Source organism: Scyliorhinus torazame, chromosome 19 (genome assembly GCF_047496885.1).
Source record: "Scyliorhinus torazame isolate Kashiwa2021f chromosome 19, sScyTor2.1, whole genome shotgun sequence".
In the NCBI taxonomy this organism is placed as follows: Eukaryota; Metazoa; Chordata; class Chondrichthyes; order Carcharhiniformes; family Scyliorhinidae; genus Scyliorhinus; species Scyliorhinus torazame.
Window position 1 is genome coordinate 128,758,716 of NC_092725.1, and position 27,803 is coordinate 128,786,518.

General features: G+C 42.7%; 2 protein-coding genes across 2 annotated transcripts in view; both read left to right on the forward strand.

Moving 5' to 3' along the window:
* nup107 (nucleoporin 107) overlaps nucleotides 1-21,044 on the forward strand; it is a 56,887-nt gene extending 35,843 nt beyond the window's left edge. Inside the window, exons 13-28 of the mRNA XM_072485207.1 lie at nucleotides 43-133; nucleotides 229-305; nucleotides 1,571-1,630; nucleotides 1,761-1,906; nucleotides 2,048-2,096; nucleotides 5,196-5,265; nucleotides 5,404-5,522; nucleotides 6,063-6,101; nucleotides 6,612-6,762; nucleotides 12,147-12,259; nucleotides 12,661-12,763; nucleotides 13,496-13,656; nucleotides 14,119-14,244; nucleotides 14,328-14,441; nucleotides 19,373-19,540; nucleotides 20,660-21,044. Coding sequence (XP_072341308.1) covers nucleotides 43-133; nucleotides 229-305; nucleotides 1,571-1,630; nucleotides 1,761-1,906; nucleotides 2,048-2,096; nucleotides 5,196-5,265; nucleotides 5,404-5,522; nucleotides 6,063-6,101; nucleotides 6,612-6,762; nucleotides 12,147-12,259; nucleotides 12,661-12,763; nucleotides 13,496-13,656; nucleotides 14,119-14,244; nucleotides 14,328-14,441; nucleotides 19,373-19,540; nucleotides 20,660-20,767 — 1,695 coding nt within the window. The 3' untranslated portion in view covers nucleotides 20,768-21,044. The remainder of the gene's footprint in view (nucleotides 1-42; nucleotides 134-228; nucleotides 306-1,570; nucleotides 1,631-1,760; nucleotides 1,907-2,047; nucleotides 2,097-5,195; nucleotides 5,266-5,403; nucleotides 5,523-6,062; nucleotides 6,102-6,611; nucleotides 6,763-12,146; nucleotides 12,260-12,660; nucleotides 12,764-13,495; nucleotides 13,657-14,118; nucleotides 14,245-14,327; nucleotides 14,442-19,372; nucleotides 19,541-20,659) is intronic.
* Nucleotides 21,045-27,229: 6,185 nt separating this feature from the next.
* Nucleotides 27,230-27,803, forward strand: part of slc35e3 (solute carrier family 35 member E3) — a 14,592-nt gene continuing 14,018 nt past the window's right edge. Inside the window, 2 exon segments of the mRNA XM_072485208.1 lie at nucleotides 27,230-27,534; nucleotides 27,537-27,785. Of these exon segments, the coding sequence (XP_072341309.1) occupies nucleotides 27,385-27,534; nucleotides 27,537-27,785 (399 nt within the window). The 5' untranslated portion in view covers nucleotides 27,230-27,384.

Here is a 27,803-nt window from a genome sequence, read left to right on the forward strand (position 1 = left end):
AAAAACATCCACGTACTTAATAAATCACTTAACATCCCTCAGGCTCAGAGATTGTGCAAACGGTGTGGCCAGGCTTGGAGAGCTGCCACTCTGGAAGGCTGGAAACTGTACCATGATCCAAATCTTAATGGTGGTGAGTATACTATTCTAGAATATTAACAATTATTTACTCGGGTGGATACGAATCATTATTTGAATTGTTGAGATTGATATTTGGTCTGATTTCAGGAGCAGTTCTTGAACCTGTAGAGGGCAACCCAAACAGAGGTGTTTGGAAGGCTTGTTGTTGGAGGATGGCTGAAGATGTAAGCTAAGTATTAAAAGCATTGGAAAATAGGTGTAAAAATTTATTGTGATGAGCATTGAACCTCCAGCTTTTTAAAACATCTAATGGCTGCTTTCCAAAAATACAATAATGTATTTCACGTGATTAAAAATATTTTGTGCATGAAAGCTAAAAACACTTTCCAATAAATTAATAAAAATTTTACTTTGTACTTTATAACATACTAGGTATTGATCAGAATTTCCAATTAGAATGATGTGAAATTTGAATTCAGTGGCCTGTAAAACTTAATTTATATCTTTGGATCCACTATCTGTTTTGTTCAGAATTAACATATCATTGATGTGGATCATTGGCAGAGTCCAGTTAATTTAAGGTGATCAATTGCTCTTCAATCAGTTAATTCCTTATACAGTCCAAGCTTGAAAAGCTTTGGCTGAGGCTTGTTTTATAGGGCTGTCAACAGATTTGTTATTTAATTGCACAATGTACTACACAGTAGTAATTATAAATAGATGAAAAGAATTATGAAAATATTTAAAATAAAGTTAAATAATTTGTTTTAAAAAGTGGGTTGTGCTCTGATTGCTGCAGCACTATTGATCAGTATAATTCATAATACCTAGGTCGGCACGGTGGCGCAGTGATTAGCACTGGCCCCGGGTCACTGTCCGTGTGGAGTTGCACTTTCTCCCCGTGTCTGTGTGGGTCTCACCCCCACAACCCATGTATTGGCCACGCTAAATTGCCCCTTAATTAATTGGGGGAAAAAAATAATATCTCACAAGGGAAGGTGATTGTTTCTTTTCTGCAGTACACCAGGGGCAGCTTGTCCTTGTGCAAGTATCATATAGTAGCCATGAGTGCATTGTGCTATAGTGGTGTTACTTTGTGTCTGATCCGCTGTGTACATCTCTGCTCCCCACTCCACTCCACTCACTGGTTAATCATTCGATCCATTATTGAACTTACTGACATCAGTGCTATATTGAATTTATTTACTGGAGGAAATGAGCAAGTTGTATAAGATAATCTCAAATTTCCTCACTTTTTAAAAACTTGAAAGAGCGAACTATTCAGTAGACATCTTGAAATTTAAAGTAAATTCTTTATTTTAACAGTAATTTAAATTGTTTATCTGTTATGAATTTAATTAAAGTACTCAATTTGCAATGTCAAATTTGGGGAGAGGATTATTTCATAATTTTCACATGGGTCTTCGTATTAATAAGGAAGTCATTGTTCAAGGTTAATATTTTCAGTAATATAAATTTGGTTTTATAGGAACAGTTTAACAGATATGAGCGAGCGATCTACGCAGCCTTGAGTGGAAATCTCAAGCAGGTAAAAGATGAAAAAATTTATGCTCTTGCCTGTAAAGATCCCAATTCTTAAGAGAATCCTTATAGATGATTTATAACTGTTCAATTAATTGTGTTCCTGCAATGTTACAATAATTTATTATATATTGTAGCTCCTTTCAGTGTGTGATACTTGGGAAGACTGTGTTTGGGCATACTTCAGGGTGATGGTGGACAGTCTTGTAGAACAAGAAATTCGTGCATTGAGTATTCCTGTGCGTGAATTAGAAGAATTGCCTAAAGAGTACACTGAAGCAAAGTAAGTACACACTCAAAAGCATTTCATGGGTTATTACAATATGAAGCACACTTCATTTGTTTTACAAGTAGTTTTCTTACACGAACATACAAATTAGAATTCTTTTGATCAAGTAAACAAATCCTGTGTTGCACATTTCAGTTGGACCCTAGAGGCAATATTTGAGGAGATGCAGGCAACAGAAAAAAAGGTATGAGATGAAATGTTCTTTTCCTGTATGTTTTAAAATATCACTTCTAGTTTGAAATTTGCAGATGCTAAGTAGTTATGCAAGTATCTCTCATTTTATAACTAGTGCAGTGTCAGTAATTTGTGAAGTGCAATTTGATCAGGTTTGTTTTCTTTGCAAAATCTGAGATTAATTGGGGCCCCACAGTTTATTTTTCAAGATGAAAGTTTACAATTTTATATTTGAACTTTTATTTTTCTAACATTTTTAATATAAAGAAATGTTCTAGGCGAAGGCAAAATAGCTACTTGCTATAGGACAGGAGACATTAGGAAGAACTGAAAGCTTCCTCAAAGGAATTGGTCTAGAAGAGGATTTTTCAAAAAAGTGGGAAAAGATTTAAGGTGTAAATTCCAAGGTGTTGCAGCTCTACCAACTGCAGTGTGGTTAAAGGAGTTGAATACATGGAAGATTCAAGTCGGGATCAGAGTTTGAAAGGAGGTATAAACCTTGGTGGGTCCCAATTTAGATGAGGACAAGAATTTTGAACAGATCTAAGGGCAGAAGGGTTGCAATGTGATATGGCATATAGTGATAAGACCTGGGCAATGATTGGTGCTATTTAAGCTGTCCTGTAACGTGGAGCTATTGATTGAAGGGTGAGCACACTCTGAGCAAACACCTAGAGTGGAAAGTAAACATTTAGCATGTGCATGCCCTAATGGATGACAATTCACAAAAGTTGGAGACATCATCTTATGGGGAGTTGATTGCTTGGTGAGACTTGAAAAGGAAAAATAAATGATACTAACTTGCATAGAGGTGAAACTTGATGGGGATCATTATAAACCACTTGCCATTTGGAACTTCATTTTATAATTAATTTTTAGAATCTGATGAATCAGTTCATTCACATCTAAAGATTATATACAGAATTGCTAAGATGCAGAAGGAGGCCATTTGGCCCATTATATGCACCGGCTCTCCAAATGAGCATCATGACTTATTCAAATAATCATTTAATTTACTCTTGGATACCTTGATTAAACCTGCCTTCACCACACTTCCAGGATTATAGACCCAAGTTACTCGTGTGGCAAGGTGGGGCTTGTTTAGCACAGTGTGCTAAATAGCTGGCAGAACAAGGCCAGCAGCGCGGGTTCAATTCCCGTACCAGCCTCCACGAACAGGCGCCAGAATGTGGCGACTAGGGGCTTTTCACAGTAACTTCATTGAAGCCTACTTGTGACAATAAGCGATTATTAATAAGTAATGTATCTTCACAGCGTCAGGGTCCTAGGTTTGATTCCGGTTTGGGTCACTGTCTGTGCGGAGTCTGTATGTTCTCCAGTGTCAACGTGGGTTTCCTCCGGGTGCTCCGGTTTCTCCCACAAGTCCTGAAAGACGTGCTGTTAGGTGAATTGGACATTCTGAATTTTCCCTCTGTGTACCCGAATAGACGGCGGAGTCTGAAGGCCAACATACCATTTGCCTTCCTCATTGCATGCTGTACCTGCACGCTTACTTTTAGCGACTGATGCACGAGGGCATCAAAGTCTCGCTGAGTATCCGTCTCTCAATTTACATTCAAATAATAATCTGCCTTCCTATTTTTCTACCAAAAGTGGATAATCTCACATTTATCTGCCATGCATTTCTGCATCCACCTCACGGCTCATCCTCCCACCCAACTTTGTATCATCTGCAAATTTGTAGATACTACATTTCGTTCCCTCATCCAAATCATTAATATATAATGTGAATAGATGGGCCCTAGCACAGATCCCTGCTGTACCCCACTAGTCATCGCCTGCCAATAAAAAAGGACCTATTTATTCCAATCCTTTCCTTCAGTCTGCTAACCAGCTTTTCTATCTATCTCAAGACACTACCACATTCCCATGCGTTTTAACTTTACATGCTAATTTGCTATATGTGACCTTGTCTAAATAAAACCACATCCATTGGTGTGTCGGACTCACTGCTATAGGAAGGGTAGAAGGCAGATGTTGTGGCCTTCGCCTCTCTCAGCTTCTCTCCGACGTTCCTGCTGGAGTGAAGGTCACCGGTGCTTTTGATATTTTTGGCTAAAGTTTGTTTGGGGAATTTGTTGGAATTCCTGCATTATCCGGAAATTAAATGTGCCATAAGGGGAGCGGAGGAGGCGTTTTACTTTAGGTGGCTGCCGTTCATTACCTTTTTAAAAGGGCTGGCTATCGTCAGCAAATTGGGGGGAGGGGGTTGGGGGGGAAATGTTGGTTAGGGAGGAGGGCAGCTTGGAGGTGGGGGATTTATGGGGACTGGTGGGGGGAGGGGTTTTGTTGGATTGGAGAGATATATTTGTTTAAACGTATAAATGTATTGGAATATTTTGTATGTTAATATTGGAATTTTTTGTCTTGAATAAAAGTATTTTTTAAGAGACTATGCGACCATCACCTTTTCCTTACTGTCGTTCCTGAAAACTAAATAGCCTTCAATGTTTAGTTCCTATCCTTGGGCACTTTGGAACTGTGTCTCCGTATTCCCAGCTATATCATTCCCCTAAACATCTGTCTGTGAAACTAATTCATCCATTTTATTTCAGATGTTCCGAGCATTCAGGTACAAAACCTTGAGGCTAGTCCTTTTAACGTTCCTTGTCCCGTCCCTACTAATTTTTATTATGTCCTTATCTGATTCTGGCCCTTGATTTCTCTGCCTATCACTTTTCTTATTCTCCTTGCTTTTTTTCCCCTCTTGTTCTTGATTCCTCCTGCTCTGAATTCTTACAGAGGTTCCCATCCCCCTGCCATATTAGTTTAAACCTTTCCCACCCACTCCAGTAAGTACCCCACCAAGGATATCAGTGCCCAGGTGTAACTCATCCAGCTTGTACTGGTCCCACCTACCCCAGAACTGGTACCAATGCCCCAGGAATCTGAAACCCTCCCCCTCACATCACCTTTTCAGACAAACTTACTTATGTTGTTTATACCAGTGTGTACCACGACAAATGGCTGTTCACCTTCCCTCTTCAGAATGTCTTGCAACTGCTCTGAGACATTTAATGCACATTAAATTATGTTATAAAATGCTTAGTGATATCTATGTGAATAAAACTTTTTTTTAAATTTGTAGCATGTGTTGGAAGAGAATAAAGCTCACTACCATATCATTCAGAAATTCATAATCTTGGGAGATATTGATGGTAAGTTTTTAATGTAAATTGAATGGAAGTCGCCAAATATGTGTACAGAGATGTATATGCTGTAAATTGTGTTATTATACATGGAAGGTTTATGTGATGTCTTGTCCATCTGATGCAATATTTATTTGTGAATAATAGGTCTAATGGATGAATTTCAGGATTGGCTAGCAAAATGCAGATCCCTCCTTCCAGCACATCTCCTTCGATTCATGACTCATCTTGTATTGTTCTTGTGGAATTTGGGCCTCCAGGCAAAGGTATACCTGTCTGTTGCATCCTAATGTTGCTGTGTGGAAGGAGTTTCTAATGTGTATTAGTACATAAGCATGTCTAAATGGAAAACCACATTTCAATTTATTTTATATTTCAAATTCCATAAAGCTTAGAATTAGATTTAAGATGAATTCCATATGGGCAGTTGCGCACTAAACCATGAATACCACTTCCTCTCCTTGGCTTTTCCTCAAAAGACTGACCAAGAAGTGATGAAATTCATTCTGAGAATTAAAGGTTTGAGTAATGATTAGGTGTGTTACTAGAAAAGGAAACGAGCTAATGTCAACACCAATGACCTACAATCAGTCGTCCTCATTTCTTCTACTCCAATTAAGTGAAAGGGTTGGAACTATAATTGTTATCCTGGAACAAATCCGGGCCGGTGTTTAACGAATACCGTCTTCCTCTGTCAAATCCCGCTGGCAGTGGAAAACTATCCCTTTCCGCTGTGTGCTCCCCACCCAAACACCTTAAAATCTACGACAGATGATCTTTGTTAAAATATGTTTTACTTCTTTCAGGAGGACGTTTGTATGGACATTCTCAAAACGTATATAGAGGTAAGATAGTTAAATAACTTTTTTCCAAATAATACTTTGAAGCAAAAATATAATACTTCAAGCTTTTTATATTAATGTGCGTGCTGATTTAAATGCCTCATAATTTGACTAAGTACTTCAATGATTCTGCATTGGAGAAACCACACCATAGTGATGTTTATGTCCATGTGTTTCTTCTGCCTTTTTGTCTCTGGGCTAGGCCAATTTGGCGCGTTATCGAAAAGACTTTACCAAATGAAGTAATGCACATGGAAATCAATCTAAATGCACTAATCTTTTCTTCACTCAATTTATAAAAGGAATACGCAACGGCCTACGAACTAATAGTTATTTTGCTGCAGTAGTTAAAAGCAACTTGCTTGAGACCAACCTTTTTTTAATGTCTGCCTTGTTCGAAATGTAGAATCATGTGCTTTATTAAACAATGGAGATAAGTGGATGTCTTTTTTTACTGTATCAGAATAAAGTGTATCCTGCATCATCATTAGTTATGAATGTTGTCTTTTACAGCTTCTAATGAAAGCTAAGCACACAAATTTAATAGCATTTTATGTTAGCCACTTGCCCCCGGAGCTGGCTGTCACTCAATATTCTGCATTTTTGGAGACCGTCACAGAGACTGAACAACGGAAACTGTGTCTCGACCTGGCAAGAGAAGCTGGTGAGGAGAGATTCTAATTTATATTATCCTGTAAAGTTTAATTCACATCAGAACATTGCAAAAGTACATTACCAAACTGCTGATTCGGTAATATGCAATGTAACCAGGAATTCATTGGCATTACCTTAGTGTAGTTCTTCACTCATCTTGACTCACCTGAATAATTACATCAGAACAATGGCATATTATTGATTTTTGGCTCAACAAGATAGAGGAAATTGGGCTGTTAATCTGTCTGTTTTATCTTGCACACTGATTTACTCTAACTTATATTCCAGATTCTGCAAATTTTGCAAAAACACTTTGCCACTCATTAATGTAAGAATAGTTCTCTCAAATTTGCATTCCCTTGGTACCAGTTTTTTATGCTGATTAAAGCAAATTTTTACATTATAACATATCAAGAAATTTCAATATAATGAGTCTAAATTTTGTTGTAGGTTGTACCATTTCAGAAAATTCCAGATCAATGTAAAAAATGCTGTTACAGCTGGTCAATCCGTTATTGCTGACTTACGAACTAATCACAGGAGACTCTGAGCAGGTTATGAAAAAAATGAAAATCGCTTATTGTCACGAGTAGGCTTCAATGAAATTACTGTGAAAAGCCCCTAGTTGCCACATTCCGGCACCTGTTCGGTGAGGCTGGTACGGGAATGATCGTTTATTCAAGCATATGCAGGGCATAGAACATAGAACAATACAGCGCAGTACAGGCCCTTCGGCCCACGATGTTGCACCGAAACAAAAGCCATCTAACCTACACTATGCCATTATCATCCATATGTTTATCCAATAAACCTTTAAATGCCCTCAATGTTGGCGAGTTCACTACTGTAGCAGGTAGGGCATTCCACGGCCTCACTACTCTTTGCGTAAAGAACCTACCTCTGACCTCTGTCCTATATCTATTACCCCTCAGTTTAAAGTTATGTCCCCTCGTGCCAGCCATATCCATCCGCGGGAGAAGGCTCTCACTGTCCACCCTATCCAACCCCCTGATCATTTTGTATGCCTCTATTAAGTCTCCTCTTAACCTTCTTCTCTCCAACGAAAACAACCTCAAGTCCGTCAGCCTTTCCTCATAAGATTTTCCCTCCATACCAGGCAACATCCTGGTAAATCTCCTCTGCACCCGCTCCAAAGCCTCCACGTCCTTCCTATAATGCGGTGACCAGAACTGTACGCAATACTCCAAATGCGGCCGGACCAGAGTTCTGTACAGCTGCAACATGACCTCCCGACTCCGGAACTCAATCCCTCTACCAATAAAGGCCAACACTCCATAGGCCTTCTTCACAACCCTATCAACCTGGGTGGCAACTTTCAGGGATCTATGTACATGGACACCTAGATCCCTCTGCTCAGCCACACTTTCAAGAACTTTACCATTAGCCAAATATTCCGCATTCCTGTTATTCCTTCCAAAGTGAATCACCTCACACTTCACTACATTAAACTCCATTTGCCACCTCTCAGCCCAGCTCTGCAGCTTATCTATATCCCTCTGTAACCTGCTACATCCTTCCACACTATCGACAACACCACCGACTTTAGTATCGTCTGCAAATTTACTCACCCACCCTTCTGCGCCTTCCTCTAGGTCATTGATAAAAATGACAAACAGCAACGGCCCCAGAACAGATCCTTGTGGTACTCCACTTGTGACTGTACTCCATTCTGAACATTTCCCATCAACCACCACCCTCTGTCTTCTTTCAGCTAGCCAATTTCTGATCCACATCTCTAAATCACCCTCAATCCCCAGCCTCCGTAATTTTTGCAATAGCCTACCGTGGGGAACCTTATCAAACGCTTTGCTGAAATCCATATACACCACATCAACTGCTCTACCCTCGTCTACCTGTTCAGTCACCTTCTCAAAGAACTCAATAAGGTTTGTGAGGCATGACCTACCCTTCACAAAGCCATGCTGACTATCCCTGATCATATTATTCCTATCTAGATGATTATAAATCTTGTCCCTTATAATCCCCTCCAAGACTTTACCCACTACAGACGTGAGGCTCACCGGTCTATAGTTGCCGGGGTTGTCTCTGCTCCCCTTTTTGAACAAAGGGACCACATTTGCTGTCCTCCAGTCCTCTGGCACTATTCCTGTAGCCAATGATGACATAAAAATCAAAGCCAAAGGTCCAGCAATCTCTTCCCTGGCCTCCCATAGAATCCTAGGATAAATCCCATCAGGTCCCGGGGACTTATCTATTTTCAGCCTGTCCAGAATTGCCAACACCTCTTCCCTACGTACCTCAATGCCATCTATTCTATTAGCCTGGGGCTCAGCATTCTCCTCCACAACATTATCTTTTTCCTGAGTGAATACTGACGAAAAATATTCATTTAGTATCTCGCCCATCTCTTCAGACTCCACACACAATTTCCCATCCCTGTCCTTGACTGGCCCTACTCTTTCCCTAGTCATTCGCTTATTCCTGACATACCTATAGAAAGCTTTTGGGTTTTCCTTGATCCTTCCTGCCAAATACTTCTCATGTCCCCTCCTTGCTCGTCTTAGCTCTCTCTTTAGATCCTTCCTCGCTACCTTGTAACTATCCATCGCCCCAACCGAAACTTCACACTTCATCTTCACATAGGCCTTCTTCTTCCTCTTAACAAGAGATTCCACTTCCCTGGTAAACCACGGTTCCCTCGCTCGACGCCTTCCTCCCTGTCTGACCGGTACATACTTATCAAGAACACGCAGTAGCTGATCCTTGAACAAGCCCCACTTATCCAGTGTGCCCAACACTTGCAGCCTACTTCTCCACCTTATCCCCCCCAAGTCACGTCTAATGGCATCATAATTGCCCTTCCCCCAGCTATAACTCTTGCCCTGCGGTGTATACTTATCCCTTTCCATCATTAACGTAAACGTCACCGAATTGTGGTCACTGTCCCCAAAGTGCTCTCCTACCTCCAAATCCAACACCTGGCCTGGTTCATTACCCAAAACCAAATCCAACGTGGCCTCGCCTCTTGTTGGCCTGTCAACATATTGTTTCAGGAAACCCTCCTGCACACACTGTACAAAAAACGACCCATCTATTGTACTCGAACTATATATTTTCCAGTCAATATTTGGAAAGTTAAAGTCTCCCATAATAACTACCCTGTTACTTTCGCTCATATCCAGAATCATCTTCGCCATCCTTTCCTCTACATCCCTAGAACTATTAGGAGGCCTATAAAAAACTCCCAACAGGGTGACCTCTCCTTTCCTGTTTCTAACTTCAGCCAATACTACCTCGGAAGAAGAGTCCCCATCTAGCATCCTCTCCGCCACCGTAATACTGCTCTTGACTAGCAGCGCCACACCTCCCCCTCTTTTGCCTCCTTCTCTGAGCTTACTAAAACACCTAAACCCCGGAACCTGCAACATCCATTCCTGTCCCTGCTCTATCCATGTCTCCGAAATGGCCACAACATCGAAGTCCCAGGTACCAACCCACGCTGCCAGTTCCCCTACCTTGTTTCGTATACTCCTGGCATTGAAGTAGACACACTTCAAACCACCTACCTGAACGCTGGCCCCCTCCTGCGACGTCAAATCTGTGCTCCTGACCTCTATACTCTCATTCTCCCTTACCCTAAAACTACAATCCAGGTTCCCATGCCCCTGCTGCATTAGTTTAAACCCCCCCAAAGAGCACTAACAAATCTCCCCCCCAGGATATTTGTGCCCCTCAGGTTCAGATGTAGACCATCCTGTCTGTAGAGGTCCCACCTTCCCCAGAAAGAGCCCCAGTTATCCAAAAATCTGAAACCCTCCCGCCTGCACCATCCCTGTAGCCACGTGTTTAAATGCTCTCTCTCCCTATTCCTCATCTCACTATCACGTGGCACGGGCAACAACCCAGAGATAACAACTCTGTTTGTTCTAGTTCTGAGCTTCCATCCTAGCTCCCTGAAAGCCTGCCTGACATCCTTGTCCCCTTTCCTACCTATGTCGTTGGTGCCAATGTGGACCACGACTTGGGGCTGCTCCCCCTCCCCCCTAAGGACCCGGAAAACACGATCCGAGACATCACGTACCCTTGCACCTGGGAGGCAACATACCAAACGTGAGTCTCTCACGCTCCCACAAAATCTCCTATCTGTGCCCCTGACTATAGAGTCCCCAATTACTAATGCTCTGCTCCTCTCCCCCCAAGTCAGTTCAACCCAATAGCTGATCCGAGCTCTAATGTTTACAGAAAAACTGCACTCTTATGCCATGCTTTGCACCTATACAGATATTGTTTAAATTTTGATCTAAAATGTTGCACAGATTTTGCCAAAACAGGTGCATCTGGTACGAACCACGCATTTATACCTACACCTTTCCAGAGGCTTCTAGTTTATCTTGGTGTGACTGCTGCTCCCCATCGCTAACTGGTACTCGGGCAGCCGTCATTGCATTTGACTCCAAGGCTTCATCGTCTCTTAACGAAGTCAGCTAATGCAGTCCTTGCAGCGATGGATTCTATTGACGTGTCTTTAGGTTTTAGGGTGGCCAACTGCTGTTAGAATGTGTTCAATGCTGATTTTTGCACCAGAGACAAATGCTGACATTTAAAAAAGAGATCTTGTAACCCTTTTCTATTATTTTCTTATTGATTGTCAAACCGCACTATGTAATCCTATCCTTTGTTTGAATTATTTTCGTCTGACAATACTAAACCTGATGCTGTGTTTTAGGGAAAAGAGAAGTTATTTGTTTCTGAATTGAAACTTGCAAAGCATTAGATTTGTGTTTTTTGAAAGCATTTCACATATTGGGCTGTAATTTCTGAGACCCAGTGGGCATTGCAGTGGGCGCCCCTTTGTAAGTTCTCCGGTAAGGGTTGTACAACAATTGCCCAGCAGTGCAAATGTCCCCTGGCCAATTGCCCTTTGATGGCTCCCGACTGCGTTTGCACCATTAGTTACCCAGGAAAAGTAACTTCTTCCAACTTCTACATAACTATGCACGCGCACAGGATTTCTCCACCTCCTCTCATATCCCAGGGGTGCCCCACCCTCCCTGCAAGACTCCCCACACACCCATGGGGACTCTTTCTCCTGCCTACCAGCCAGACCTGACTCATTCTCTTTCCCCCCCCCCCCTCCCCCGTGCAAAATCCCACCTATTTACATTGTACACTTGTATGGCGTGTCAATGACCTTTAAACTTCCCTGGATCTTTTAACTTGTGACTTTGATTGCAACCCTGAGGAATTAATAATTTTCTGTTGTATTCAAAATAGTAGTTAAATGATTTACATCATTACAGTAATCTGCAAATGATGAATACGGTTTATTTAGGTTTTTTGAAGGAATGCCTGTAAACACATTCTTGAATGCATATTTTTTAATTGGGATGTCTTTCCAAAACTATTCTGTAGACCTTGATGTAGCAGCTGTGACCAAGTGTGTTGTAGAAAACATTCGGAAAAAGGATGCTGAAGAATTTACCCACCATGACCTATCACCATCTCTGGATACTGCTACTACAAAAGTGAGTACAATTTATGAATGGATCTGTTGTAACCTTAAATGATACTTGATGGTGAAAGGCACTTCTGTTCATTGAATAAACATCACCCCCCCCCCCCTTAATATGCCATGTAATTTGAGCTAAATAAATTAGTGCAAGAGCAGAATTTTTGCTGTTTTCCTTTCAAAAGTTATTGTTTGTTGTCAACCTGCTCTGTTTAATACAGTTGTGCTAAATTGTGATTAATTTACTGGAAAATTCCAGCTACCACTTTCAGATGTTGGTGTTTGAAATACTTCCCTTTAAAAATATTGGATTGACTGTGATACAAGATTAATATTAAGAAAAAGCTTTAACAAAATAAGATTGAATGTCTACTTTTGAATTTTTGCAAGCTGAATCGAATAACATAACTTTTACAGGAAGATCGTATGAAGATTAATGTAATTGAGTGGCTGGTGTTTGATCCCACACAAAGGGCTGAGACACTGAAACAAAGTAATGCTATAATGAGGAAATTCTTGGGTATGTGGTTTTGTTTCATTTGTACATAGTTTTAATTAATTTTCTTTTAATTTGGTTTTGTTTTCATGCTAGCCGAAATTATGCGACCCATTGTCTATTAGTTGCATACAGCTTGGTAATCATTTTGATTTGTGGATAATGGCCTAGTGACCTAGACATTCAGCTGTGCGATGTCTTTTCTGCAGGCAGTAAACGGCCTCGAACCTTCCAATATGGCTGGCAAGAGAGGCACACTCAAGCTGGTAGTGTGCTACCTGTCATATTGATGTAGGCAGATGCATTGACATCAGTGGCACCTATCCAAATTAAGCCAACATCAGAATATTATTTAAATTGCAGGGTCTGTTGTTTTTATATTAATGTCCAATCTTTTTTTTTTAAATTAAGGGGCAATTTTGCAGGGCCAATCCACCTACCACATCTTTGGGTTGTGGGGTGGCGCATGTGCAAACTCACATGGGCAGTGACCTGGGGCTGGGATCGAACCCGTGTTCTCAGTGCTGTGTGGCAGAAGTGCTAACCACTGCTCCACCGTGCTGCCCATCCAATATTTTTATAATATCCCCTCTAAGAAATTTGATTTGGAGGCCATTAACCCCTTACCTATGATATAGCTTGCAGGTATGGGGTCAGAATGAGGTAATGCAAGCAATTCTTCATGTAAAGTGAACTAAGTAATGAGTAAATATAATTTGTATTCTGTGATTTAAATGCAGTAATTTTGTTTTCAAGCTTCTAAAAAACATGAAGCAGCTAAAGAAGTGTTCAGCAAAATTCCACAAGATTCTATAGCCGAGGTACACGCAAGCTGGCGTAATTATGGGATGAATTTCATGCCGCCAGCAGAGGAAGAAAATGCTATCCGGGAACATTTGTGCATAAGGGCTTATCTGGTAAGGTTGCAGGAGATAATTCACAGACCTAGAGTTTTAGCAGTGAAACCATGCTTGACGGAGCGCAGAACAGAAATCGGGTTATGCTGTTGGGTGTCCTAATCTCTCACTCGAATTATCCCTACAATTTTGAATGAAGGTTGATGATTGACCATCTTTAGTTCAGAGTTATATGAACGTTTAATTGGCAAGCACCCCAAAAACAAAATTAATGATTTCAGCCCATTAGTGCAAAAAAGAGTCTGCCTGAAGGTGTTGTATTCTGATGAGTGCTCCCTTCTATGTTCTGGAGCTCAATTTCATAAATGCAAGTCAGCTGTTCTTCAAACTTCACGCTTCAAAAATCTCTTGCCTGTGAAGGCATCCTATTCCGCTTGTTTATTTGTATTGAAGAGTGATTTTTTAAATGTATTAATCTTTTGATGTAACAAATTAAATTCTATAAATTGTGCTTTTCTCCAGGAAGCTCATGAACTTTTCAACAAATGGTTTACATGTATGCAATCTACACCACAGGAGCCCACCATTTCCGCAGGAGCAAGTTTCACTGAGACAGTGGCTCATGAACACAAACAGAGGAAATTCCAGGTTCAGAGTATAGACCGTTTCAGCTTGTGGAATGTGTGGTTCTCTACACTTTTATGAGATTAATTATATTTTTCCCCAAACAGGATGATTATGAGAGATGGAATGACAATTTGGAAAGCCTCACCAGTGAAGTAAAAGAGAAGATCTTTAATGTCTTGCTCTTTGTGAACGGAGGATGGTTGGTTGACATCAGAGAGGTAAACACAAAATGGAATATTTGTTTAGCGTGAATATTCTGAACAGCTTAACCAGTAGAGATCAAAAGGAAAGAAGATTTTTATAGCATCTTTCACGTCCTTATTTAACTTGTGACCAATGGATTATGTTTTCAGTATAGTCCGTTTTATGTATAAAGCTAATTCCCATACAACAAATGAATAACCAGTTAAGATTATTTTGGTCGGTAGTTGAGGGTGGAACAATGGTCCGGAGAGTTTACTGCAGCGTGCCATGGACTATTATGTGCAACTGAACAGGCAGACAGAACTGGTCATTAACAGCACCTCAGTGGTGAATCAAAGTGTCCCATCTAAATTATGTTCTCAAGTCCATGCTGAGGCCTGCACATGTGAGCTGACTGAAAGGCAAGCGTTCTGCTACACTGACATTTAATTCAGTGTAGATAGTGGTTTGGCGAAAGTGAATGCATTAAGCTTTTTATTAAAAATCAAGCCTTTTATTCAAAGTGGATTATATAGATGGTCGTGCAAATATAGGATACATGGCTGCTAATTTGAAGCTAGGGTCTAAATCTAAGCGAAGGAAACATGACGGTATGAGGAGCAAATTGGCTGTGGTAGATTAGAAAACTGCATGAAAAAGTATAACTGTGGACAAACATGGCACTTAAAAAATTGATACATGGTTTACCACAAATTTTCATTTCTTTTGAGACACAAAAACCCAGCACAGGAACCAACCATAGCTAATGAGGGAGGCTGAACATTATATTAGATCAACGGAAGAGGCTTATAAAGTTGCCAAAAAATTAGTAACCCTGAGGGTTGGGAGCATTTTAGAATTCAGCAGAGGAGGACCAGGAAACTGATAGAGAAAGAAAGAAATGGGAATTATTAAATTAAACTACTGAGAAACATATAAACGGACTGTAAATAGATAGGCATGGAAAAATTAAAAGATTAGTCAATACAAATGTGGACCCATTAAAGGCAGAGGCAGGTGAATTTATCATGAGTTAGGAAATGGCAGAGAAATTAAACAAATGTTATGAGTCTGTCTTCACGGAGTAAGATGCAGAAAACCTCCCAGCAATAGTGAACCAAGAGACTAGTGATAATGAAGAACTGAAAAAAATTTGTATTAGTTAAAAGATAGTAATGAAAAAATTAATGGTACTGAAAGTTGATAAATCACCGTGACCTGATGATCAACATCCCAAAAAGCATTGAACGAGGTGGCTATAGGGATAATGTTTGCATTGGTAGTCATCTTCCAAAATGCTGTAGATTCTGGAATGGCTCCTGCAGATCAGAGGTAGCAAATGTAACCCCACTATTTAATAAGAGGTTGAATAAACTTGGTTTGTTCTCACTGGAACGAAGGAGATTGAAGGACGACCTGATAAAGGTCTACAAAATTATGAGGAGCATAGACAGAGTGGATAGTTAGAGACTTTTTCCCAGGGTAGAGGGGTCAATTACGAGGGGGCATAGGTTTAAGGTGCGAGGGGTAAGGTTTAGAGGAGATGTACGAGGCAAATTGTTTTTACACAGAGGGTAGTGGGTGCCTGGAACTCACTTCCGGAGGAGGTGGTGGAAGCAGGGACGATAGTGACGTTTAAGGGGCATCTTGACAAAGACATGAATAGGATGGGAATAGAGGGATACGGACCCTGGAAGTGTAGAAGATTTTAGTTTAGACGGGCAGCATGGTCAGCGCAGGCTTGGGCTGAAGGGCCTGTTCATGTGCTGTACTTTTCTTTGTTCTTTGTTCTTAAGGATGAAACCAGGTACAGACCTGTTAGCCCTAACAGAGTAGTAGGGAAAATGCTCACATTTATTGTAAAGGATGCAAATGGTCTACTCCTATTTCCAGTGCATATGCAAGAGAGATGGGTTGGTCAAGGTCACAAATGACAATTAAATACCATGACTGGCATCTGTATGCTATGTCGATATGACAGAACCAATAGCTTTTCCTGCCCAAAAGTCTGATCAGTTCTCTTGATTACAACTAGTGTTCTTGTCATGATCAGCCACAACTTATAAATAAATCACGATTTATCCCAAAGGCTTCCCATTCTTCTCAGTAAATTGGAATGGGTGATTTCGACATGACTCTCCATCTTGGCATGTAATTAGTTGATAAAATGAATGAGGAATTTCTACGGTAAAAGCAAAGTATTGAGGATGTTTGATATCTTTGTGCTAGAAAAATTCAGCAGGTCTGGCAGCAGCTGGAGAGAGAAACTGAGTTAAAGTTTTTGAGTTCGAGATTTTTAAAATTCATTTATGGGATGTGGGTTAGGCCAGCATTTATTGCCCATCCCTAGTTGCCCTTCAGAAGGTGGTGGTGAGTTGCCTTCTTGTAGGCACACACACAATGCTGTTCGGGAGGGAGTTCCAGGGTTTTGACCCAGTGACAGTTGAGATATGGCGATATATTTCCAAGTCAGGGTGGTGAGTAACTTGGAGGGGAACCTCCAGGTGGTGGGGTTCCCAGGTATTTGCTGCTCTTGTCCTTCTAGATGGTCGTGGGTTTGGGAGCAGCTGTGTAAGGATTCATGGTGAGTTACTGCAGTGCATCTTGTAGATAGTACACACGACTGCTACTGTTCGTCGGTGGTGGAGGGTTTGAATGTTTGTGGCAGTGGGAGAAATCAAGCGAGCTGCTTTGTCGCAGAAGACTGGAGGCCAAATCACTGAGTGTCTGTAAGACAGAGAAAGATAGATTGTTGGTCAATAAGGGGATCAGGGGAAATACTACACCCCTGTATGCTTCACCGATGCCGGTGTCGATGTATTTACATTGTGTACCTAATGTTGCCCTATTATGTATTTTCTTTCCTTTTCTTCTGTTGAGATCTGTTTGAGCTGCTCGCAGAAAAATACTTTTCACTGTACCTCGATACACGTGACAATAAACAAATCCAAATGGGGAGGAGAAAAGAGAATGGGGAAGAGAAAAATATCAGCCATGATTGAATAGCGGAGCAGACTCGATGGGCCAAGTGGCCTAATTCTGCTCCTATGTCTTATGGTCCTGGATGGTGTTGAGCTTCTTGAGTGTTGTTGGAGCTGAACTCATCCAGGCAAGTGGAGAGTATTCCAATTCACTCCTGACTTGTCGATTGTGGGCAGGCTTTGAGGGGTCAGGAGGTGAGTTACTTGCCGTAGGAATCCTAACCTTTGACTTGCCCTGGTAGCCATATATATTCAGTTTCTGATCAATGGTAACCCCCAGGATATTGATTGTGGGGGATTCAGCGATGGTAATGCCATTGAATTTCATGGGGCGATGGTTGAATCCTCTCGTAGGAGATGGTCATTGCCTCACACTTGTGTGGCACGAATGTAATTTGCCACTTGTCAGCCCAAGCCTGGATATTGTCCAGATCTTGCTGCAATTGGACCTGCACTGTTTTATTGACTCTTTGGAACTGAAGAGAGTTAGAGATGTGGTGGGATTTATGCTGTTGAAAAAGTGGCGGGGAGGCAGGGTGAAGGTGGAACAGAAGTAGAGGTCAGGGATGTGTTCGAGGTTGGGAGAGATTAATGGTTGTAAAGAAATAAAGCGCAAGTCCAGAAGAGGTATTAATAGCAGAATGACCGTCCGCTAAATTTGAAAACAAAAACAAGATAGACTGGCACTTGGCAAAAATAAAAATGCCATCTCCTGTATATTGGGGGAGACCAAACGCAGATTGAGTGACCGATTTGTGAATAACCTCTCAATCTGCAAGTGTGACCCTAGCCTTCTGGTCGCTTGCCATTCCAATTCACTATCTTGCTCTCATGATCACAATTCTGTTTTCATTCGGCTACAATATTCCAGTGAAGCTCAAAGCAAGCTAGAGGAACAGCACCTCACCTTCCTATTAGGCACTTGACGTCTGGACTTAACATTGAGCTCAACAACTTCAGACCACGAACACTGTATCCCATTTAGATTTTTTATTTAGTATTTATTTGTTCGTGGGTTGTGGGTGTCGCTGGCTGAGTCAGCATTTATTGCCCATCCCTGAGAGCATTTAAGAGTCAACCACATTGCTGTGGGTCTGGAGTCACACATGTGGGCCAGACCAGGTAAGGATGACAGATATCCTTCCCTAAAGGACATTAATGAACCAGATTGATTCAACGACAATCAAAAATGGTTTCCTGGTCACCTTTAGATTTTTAAGTCAAGATTTTTAATAAATTCAAATGTCACCATATGCCATGGTGGGATTCGAATTCAGGTCCCCAGAGCATTACTCTGGGTCTCTGGATTACTAGACAAGCAACAATATCACTAAGCCACTGCCTCCCCTCTGACTGCCTTCCAACATGACAAGGAATGAGATTTTAAAATGGATTATTCTAAGAATTGTAAATCTGGAACTGCCAAACACGAGGATTCTGGTTCTAAGGTTATTCGGAAAGAGATGGAAAGATTTTGATCTTTCACAAAATCGAGGAATATAGGGAGCGGGTAGGAAAGTGAATACGATGAATAGTACAAGTTCAAGGTGCCACATGATCTACTATTTCTTAAGCGCTTTCATGAAAGAATGTTTAATTTCTACGTTTACATTTTTGTGCATCAACATTATTTTCCAGCTTTTTAACAATTTGGTTTGCTAACATTTCAGGCTGTTATCTGCTTCTATGCCAGAATTCAGCACTCCTATTCTTTGTCTGCTGCTCCCTTGTGTTCAGTTCTGTTAAGGGCCGAGGTTACCGTCTATCCTCCTGTTCTGATGAAATACTAACCATTCAACTGTGTATTTCCAGCATTATCTTTTTTTTTTGTAAGATGATTACTTGCTTCTGTAACCCTCGTTGGTTCAGCAAGAGTGAGGAAAATAGCTAAACTTCATCTAGAGTTCCAGATGAAATGCTGTAGTCAATTTGCAGCAGGTTTAATAAATTTTCTGAAGTCAACCGAAATATTTCCTGTGACCCAGGATGCTGAGGAAGATGCTGAACGCAGTCGTCAGTTGAATTTATTGCGCCAGCTCTGCCTGCCGATGATGTGCTTTGTGCTCCACACCGTACTGCACAGCACCAAGCAGTACCAGCAATGCTTAAAACTGGCTGATATCATTGCGTCAGAACAACACAAGCTTTATCAAGTAAGTCGTATATAGAGATTCGCTATCATTTAGATTTTTGTTTGAAGATGGTTTTATTTGTAGGATTCCTTAATAAATCAGAAATGATTTGAATATGCTGCAGAGACGGGTAGTGACTTTCTATCAGTCGTATATTTAAAAATGTTATTCAAATCAAGGCAAAGCTTTTATCGTCAATGGCTGAAGATTGCTGTCCCATAACCAATTTTAAAAGATGGTGAGTCACTAAATGCTTTTGATGTATTTAATTTGAAAAGAATGCTGAAAGAATTTAGCACAACGTGCATGACATTGGTGGACATGGCAGCCTTGCTTAAGGCTTCATCCACAATTGTATACATAATTTATATGCTTTTAAAAGGACTCGTCCCGATGAGATCTTGTGGACAAGGTGATTATCAATAATTATGTGAAGGATTGACTCAAGAAATGTTGATGTTTAATTAACGTGCTGTTGACTTTGTAAATTGTATATTTTTTCTGATTTTACTAATACTGATTTAGAAGCAACAGATTTACACTTAAGCTGCTCTATTGCAGTCGAATCATAGAATGGCTGCAGCACAAAAGGCTGCCACTCAGCCCATTGCATTTGTGCAGTCTCTGAGGTACACTGAGGTAGTTCCATTCCTTTGCCTATACCCCGGAACCCTGCAAATTCTTTTGCTTCAGATATTTATCCAATTTAATTTGGAAAGTCGCAGTTGAATCTGCCTCCATCGCAATCTCAGACCCTGGTGCATTCCAGACCCTAACTATTTGCAGCTCAAACAAGAGAAAAAACAAAAAATCCTTGACACAGGAAATCTTTCCACCGCCACAAAGTCCCCTCCCTCACTTTCCATGTCAGAAAATGATGCACATCCAGGAGGAAGCAAAAAAGTGGGAAAAAAGCTCTGAACGAAGGGTTAAAAAAATTAACCAGGATACAATAATGGCTTTCACTTGATGATCACTAATAGTGTTCAATGAAAATGCCTTCAGCTCTCTATTTGTTCAGAAATCTTGATTTCTGATGTTGCCATGATGGTGGAGGTCAAATGTGATGTGAGGATTTTGCTGAAGGACAGAATGCAAATAAATGTCATGTTTAACAATTTATTTTTATATATGCAACAGGTATTTTCCAAAGAGGAAATCACTAAATTTTTACGTTTGCTGAGAGAGTCATCAATCATGCTGTTGGATCAGAACCTTGATCCCTTGGGATATGAATTGCAGCCCTAGAAAAGCTGTGAAAGGCTATGATTCTATCAAATAAGAATCTGCAATTTGCAGGCTTCTTTAAGGACAAATTCCCTCTTCCCGCCAACCTTTGCCTTAATTTCTGCTTCGGAAGCCTGCAGTTTGGTTAGCAGGAAAAAGCAGATACTTGGATTTATAATTTTATTGATAATTTGTAATTTTTTTTGTACAAAAGTCTTTTTTCAACCTTAAGGCTGTGTGTCATCTGTCAGACTTGTATTTTGTAATTATTACAATAAAGTGGAAAAGTTTCAATGTTGATGTAATCATCCCCGCTGTTCTTCCATCATTAAAAAATATTCTGTGAATTCTAAAGATAACACTCAACCCATGCATTGAACAAGTTGACAAATTGGTACGATACAGTTTGATAATTTCTATTAATGACACTATTATTTCGCTTTTTAATTAACTTTTAAATTGCTTTAATATAGCTGGGCGTGTTTATATCCAAATAATTTCTGTTGAAGCATGTGAAATAGTTGAAATGCAGAAAAGATGCAATGTAGTTACCTATTCTTTTGGTCAAGGTTTGCCCTTTTTTAAAGAAACTTGAGACTTGAATACGTGATCTAGGTTGAAACCTCTGTGCAGTACTGAGGGAGTGGTGCTTTGTTGGAGTTGTCATCCCTCGATTAAACTGCGACTGGCCTTATGGGTGGATGTAAAAGATTCCAAGGCACCATTCAAAGAAGAATACGGGAGTTGCATATAAAATTACACTTCATTTGTCCAACTGGCCTATGTCAGTGTTTATGCTGCACATACTTCTCGAGTCCTGGCATACATTTATCCCTCAACCAACATCACTAAAATAGAGTAAGTGATAATTGATCTCAGTATTTATGGAGCCTTGCTGTGTGCAAATGTGCTGCTGCATTTCTTGCTGATTTTATTTCAAAAGTATTTAATTGGCTAAAATGTACTTTAGAATGTTCCTGAAGGCATCAAAAGCATTATATAAATATATTTGTTCTTCGCAAATCTGTACTTTCTCGCAATAATCTTGGTAAACTCCAGTGTTCCTTGCAATTTATGTTCTATATCATTAACCGAAAGTCACAAAACAAATAGACTTATTGTAAGTAAAGTCGCCATAGACCCAGGTGACCATAGGCTGCTTTCCCCTTTTGAAGGTGTTAGGACATTGCTGTAAAACCTGTTGTCTGTCCTTTGTTCCCTTTTCAATCCCCATCCTGCTGCCTGCTTTGATCTACAGCCTTCTGGTTAGCTGCTACAACAACACTGCGCCATTTGGGATTTCTCTTAAACTACAGATTTTAGGCAGAGCTGGAACACCCCTGTCCTGATGGACAAGGTCAAGACCTCCCCATTAGGTTCTGTAGCAGAACACGTGATGCCACTTTGATAGACTTGGCAAGCAGCCAATCGGTGAGTGTAGAGTTCTCGGCATTCTCCTATTGCCTGCGTTTGGGTGGAGCCAGTCAGAAACTTAAGGTGGGTCTTCGGTAGAGTTCCATCTTTTGTTTCAGTTCTGTAAAGGAAGTTCAGCTAGAAGGTAGTTGAGAATCTCCCTCTCTGCCAGACAATTTTAAGAGGCATTCTAGTTGAGGCTGTGGGGACTTTTTTGTTTAAAAGGGGCAGACAGGCATCAGAACTGGGAAAGAGATCTTTTGAATGTGAAAATGCCAGTCATTTTTGCACTGGTCAGTAACTCTTACAGTTCTGTCTGAAGGTCTGGGAAGAGTTCAAAATGTGGCTTACGGTGAGAGCATTCATGATAAAACAGCCAGAGTTTTGTACAGAAATCAAGCAAGTGAAAATCTGCTAATTCCACATTAGAGCCCAGTATTTCACAGGGAGACTAAAGCTCTATCTGATGGTCGAGGAGCAGAATTACACTGATTTGAACATCCCATTTATAGCACCATCTGGTGCCTGACGATGGGAATTGCATTGACCTGAACATCTTGTACGTAGCTCCATCCTGTGGTGGAAAGATGGGACTGCGCTGACCCAAATTCCTTGAGCAAATCTATTCCTAGGGGCTGCAATCCACAGCAGTGAAGACTTGCCTCAAATGTTTCCCTTTAATCCCTTTTTTTAAATCCTCCAATCCTCCATGCATTCACCCAGGGTGTCATTACAAGGGGGAGAGCTGACTGGTGGTGATTGAACCTGACGATCACCACACCTTAGGCAAGGGGCAAGGCTGAGAAAGTGGAACCTTCTTGAATATCTTCAGCCAGTACCTGTTGGACTCTCTTTGCCTCACCAGCCAGCTGTCCAGTCAACTGAGCTAGACTGGCTTTTACTTTTTGTAGAATTTAAATGAAGTTTTAACTTATCTGTTGAAGGGATAAATTGCAAAACAACATTCTGAAGAGATGCATGGATTGCCCATAAAATAGTAACCTGAACATCAGCCTATTTTACCTCCCTCCTAGATGGTATGCAGCAAGTCAGATTGGACATGTTTTGTAAGATTGCAGTGAAAATAGTTCTGAAAAGTATCATCTGACCAATCTACCATTAAGAAATTACCTGAAGTCACTATTGAAAATTGAGTTGGATTTTCCTTTTAACCTTTTATAAAGGTACCAGCAACAGTCTGTTTCAGTAGCTGAGGGGTTGCGAATGATGCAGAACATTGTGCAATTAGCAGTGATCCCCACTGCTGACCTTATGATTGGGGGGGGTGGTAATTGACGAAGCAGCTGCAGATGGTTGGACCAAGGACACTAGCCTGAGGAATTACGGCAGTGATGTCCTGGGGCTGAGATGATTGATCTCCACCACCATGACCATCTTTCTTTGTGCCAGGTATGACTCCAACAAGTGGAGAGTTCTCCCTCTGATTCCATTGATCCAGATTTGCAAGGGCACCTTGATGTCAAGGCCAGCCAATCTCATTTCACCTCTTGGGGTTTGGCTCATTAATCCATGTTTGAACTAAAGCTGTAATAAGGACGGAGTAGCCTGGCGAAACTCAAAGTGAGCGAGAGTGAGCAGTTTGATTCTGAGTAAATGTTGTTTGATATAGCACCGTCAACGACACTTTCCGTCACATTGCTGATGATCGAGAGAAGGCTGATGGGGTGGTAATTGTAAAAAGTTCTCCATGGGATGTGGGTATTTATTGCCCATCCCTAATTGTCCTTGAACTTAGCGGTTAGCATCATTTCAGAGGGTATTTTAAGAGCCAACCACATTACTGTGGGTCTGAAGTCACATGTAAGCCAGATAAGGATGGCAGATTTCCTTCCCTGAAAGGCATTAGTGAACAAGATGTTTTTTTACAACAATTGACAATTGGTTTAATTCCAGATTTTAATAGAATTCAAGTTTCATCATCTGCCATGGGATTCAAACCCTGGTCCCCAGAGCATGACCCTGGGCCTCTGGATTACCTGCTCAGTGACAACATGACTATACCACCATCTCCCATCATTCCTGGGCAATTTCCCACATTGCTGGGTAGATTCCAGTCTTGCAGCTGTACTGGGACAACTTGGCTAGGAGGACAGCTATTTCTGGAGCTCATGTCTTCAGTACTGTTGCTATAATGTTGTCAGGGCCCATGGCCGTTGCTATATCCAGTGCCTTCAGTCATTTCTTGATACTGTTAAGAACCCGACTGATGTTAGATGAAAGGATATCGCAAAACTCAGAAGGGTAACTTGGAACGCCAGTCCTTAGTTGTGTATTTTTCAATTTGGTGTAATGTCAGGAAAAATATTCAAATCAGTGAAGAAAGGTCCAATCTTGTAATCATTCAAAGAAAAGGATGTTTATTAAACTGTATAACACATAAAAAGGAGCCACAATACAAAACACAGGTAACCATAGTAATGGCTACACATAGTGTACTTGAATTAACCCCATTCCACATCTATCTGCATTCCTAAACTCCAAGAGTGCCCCTTTTCCCAAAACAACATTTCATAAGGTTGAACATTACACGTCAAATCCAGAAAGTAGTTACCACACAATTTGTATCTATTTTAGGACGCTCTTCTGGTTCAGTGCAGAATCTTTGAAATTTTCAAAATAGCAGCTTCAGCGTAGAGGCCTGCTTTCAGGAGAGGTTCAGTTTCCAGCTGGACGTGTCCATGATCTAGATGCTCTTTAGCCATGCTACTGTCTCGAGTACAGAACTACAGATCTCTTTTGCTCTTATCCTATCTAAACAAATCATCTCCGAAGTCATGAATTTAGCATGCAAGTGTGACGTGCGTTTGTCTCCACTTTGAACTGCTACCTTCTGTAGTTTTAACACTAATAATTCTGTACTCCATTGTTCTCCACTTAAATAAATGTTTGCCCTGTTACTAAGCTAATTAGCATATCAAAGATCCTCCGAGCAGCTGAAGCCTCATCAATTCCCTTTTATTCATGTGGAATTAATAAAATTTACCAAGACTGACATCTATGATACGGGGGACCTCAGGAAGTGGCCAAGATGGATCATCCACTCGACACTTCTGGGTGAATATGTCTGCAATGCTTCAGCCTTGTCTCTTGCACTGATGTACTGAACTCCCTCATTATTGAGGTATTTGTGGAGCTTCCTCCTCCCGTTAGGTGTGTAATTGCCCTCCAGCATTCAGGATTGGATGTGGCAGGACTGCATAACTTAGATTATGATCTGTTGGTTGCGGGATCGCTTAGCTGTGTCTATCCATGCTGCTTTCTGAGTTTGGCATGCAAGCAGTCCTGTGTTGTAGTGATACCAGGTTGACATTTTGTTTCGGTATGCCTTCCTGCACTCTTCATTGAACCAGGATTGATTACTTGGTTTGATGGTAATGGTAGAGTGAGGGATACGCCGGGCCATGAGTGTTGCAGATTGTGGGCAGCACGGAAGCACATTGGTTAGCACTGTGGCTTCACAGCGCCAGGGTCCCAGGTTTGATTCCCCGATGGGTCACTGTCTGTGCGGAGTCTGCACGTTCTCCCCGTGTGTGCGTGGGTTTCCTCCCACAGTCCAAAGACGTGCAGGTTAGGTGGATTGGCCATGATACATTGCCCTTAGTGACCAAAAAGGTTAGGAGGGGTTCCAAAAAGGTTAGGAGGGGTTATTGGGTTACGGGGATAGGGTGGAAGTGAGGGCGGTGCAGACTCGATCGGCCAAATGGCCTCTGTCTGCACTGTATGTTCTATGTGGTTGAATACAATTGTGCTGCTGATGGCCCACAGCACCTCATGGATTCCCAGTCAGAGTTGTTAGATCTGTTCGGAGTCTATCCCCTTTAACATGGTGGTAGTGCCACACAACACGATGGAGGATATCATTATGAAGGTGAGACTTTGCCTCCACAAAGACTGCTGTGGTCACTCCTCCAATACCGTTATGGACAGACACACGAGATGTGGGGGTGGTGGAGACATTCCACTCTGGAGGGGGGGGAGGGTTTTGCCAACTGGAGACGGGGTGGAGATTTTGCCATGAGGAGAGGGGGGCTAGAGACTGCCACTCTGGGGGAGGGGGTGGAGACTGTGCCACTCTGGGGGAGGGGGTGGAGACTGCCACTCTGGGGGAGGGGGTGGAGACTGTGCCACTCTGGGGGAGGGGGTGGAGACTGTGCCACTCTGGGGGAGGGGGTGGAGACTGTGCCACTCTGGGGGAGGGGGTGGAGACTGCCACTCTGGGGGAGGGGGGGGACTGTGCCACTCTGGGGGAGGGGGTGGAGACTGTGCCACTCTGGGGGAGGGGGTGGAGACTGTGCCACTCTGGGGGAGGGGGTGGAGACTGTGCCACTCTGGGGGAGGGGGTGGAGACTGTGCCACTCTGGGGGGAGGGGGCGGCGGAGACTGCCGCTCGGGGGGGGGTGGGGGTGGGTTGAGGGCGTGGAGACTATGCCACTGGTGGAGGAGGGTGGAGACTGCCACTGTACGGGAGGGGGTAGTGGAGACTCTGCCACTGTAGGGGGAGGAGGGAGACTGTGTCCACTCTGGGGGAGGGGGGGACTGTGTCACTCTGGGGGAGGGGGGAGACTGTGCCACTGTGGGGGAGGGGGGAGGACTGTGCCACTGTGGGGGAGGGGGGACTGTGTCACTCTGGGGGAGGGGGTGGAGACTCTGCCACTCTGGGGGGAGGGGGGGAGACTGTGTCACTCTGGGGGGAGGGGGTGGAGACTCTGCCACACTGGGGGAGGGGGGGGACTGTGTCACTGGGGGAGGGGGGGACTGTGTCACTGGGGGAGGGGGGGGACTGTGTCACCTGGGGGAGGGGGGGGACTGTGTCACTCTGGGGGAGGGGGGAGACTGTCACTCTGGGGGAGGGGGGGGACTGTGTCACTCTGGGGGAGGGGGGGGACTGTGTCACTCTGGGGGAGGGGTGGGGACTGTGTCACTCTGGGGGGAGGGGGGGACTGTGTCACTCTGGGGGAGGGGGGGGACTGTGTCACTCTTGGGGGAGGGGGGGACTCTGCCACTCCTGGGGGAGGGGGGGGACTCTGCCACTCCTGGGGGAGGGGGGTATATTACCGCCGCCGCTGCGCTTCGTACCTCCCCCTCCCGATGGAGCGGTGGCGGCGCCGAGCGGAGTCTCTGGTGTGAAGCGGACGCCCGGCCCGAAGGAAGCTGTGCCCGGGGGTCAGAGTGGTCAGCGGCCGGAGCCGGGCCGCTCCGGGGCCATGGGGCTGTCCGGGGCGCTGGGCCCACGCGGGCGGCTGCTGCTGGGCCTCCTGGTCAATCTGTTGTCCTCCATCTGCATCGTGCTGCTGAACAAGTGGATCTATGTGGAGATCGGCTTCCCCAACATGAGCCTGACGCTGCTGCACTTCCCTCAGCACCGGCCTGGGCCCTCTCCCTCTGCCGCAGCCTCAACATCTTCTCCCCCAAGAGCCTGCGGGCCGCCCACGTCCTGCCGCTGGCGCTCAGCTTCTGCGGCTTCGTGGTCTTCACCAACCTGTCGCTGCAGAACAACAGCATCGGCACCTACCAGCTGGCCAAGGCCCTGACCACCCCGGTCATCATCGCCATTCAGACCGGCTGCTACAAGAAGACTTTCTCCTCCAAGATAAAGCTGACATTGGTGAGGAGCAGAGAGACT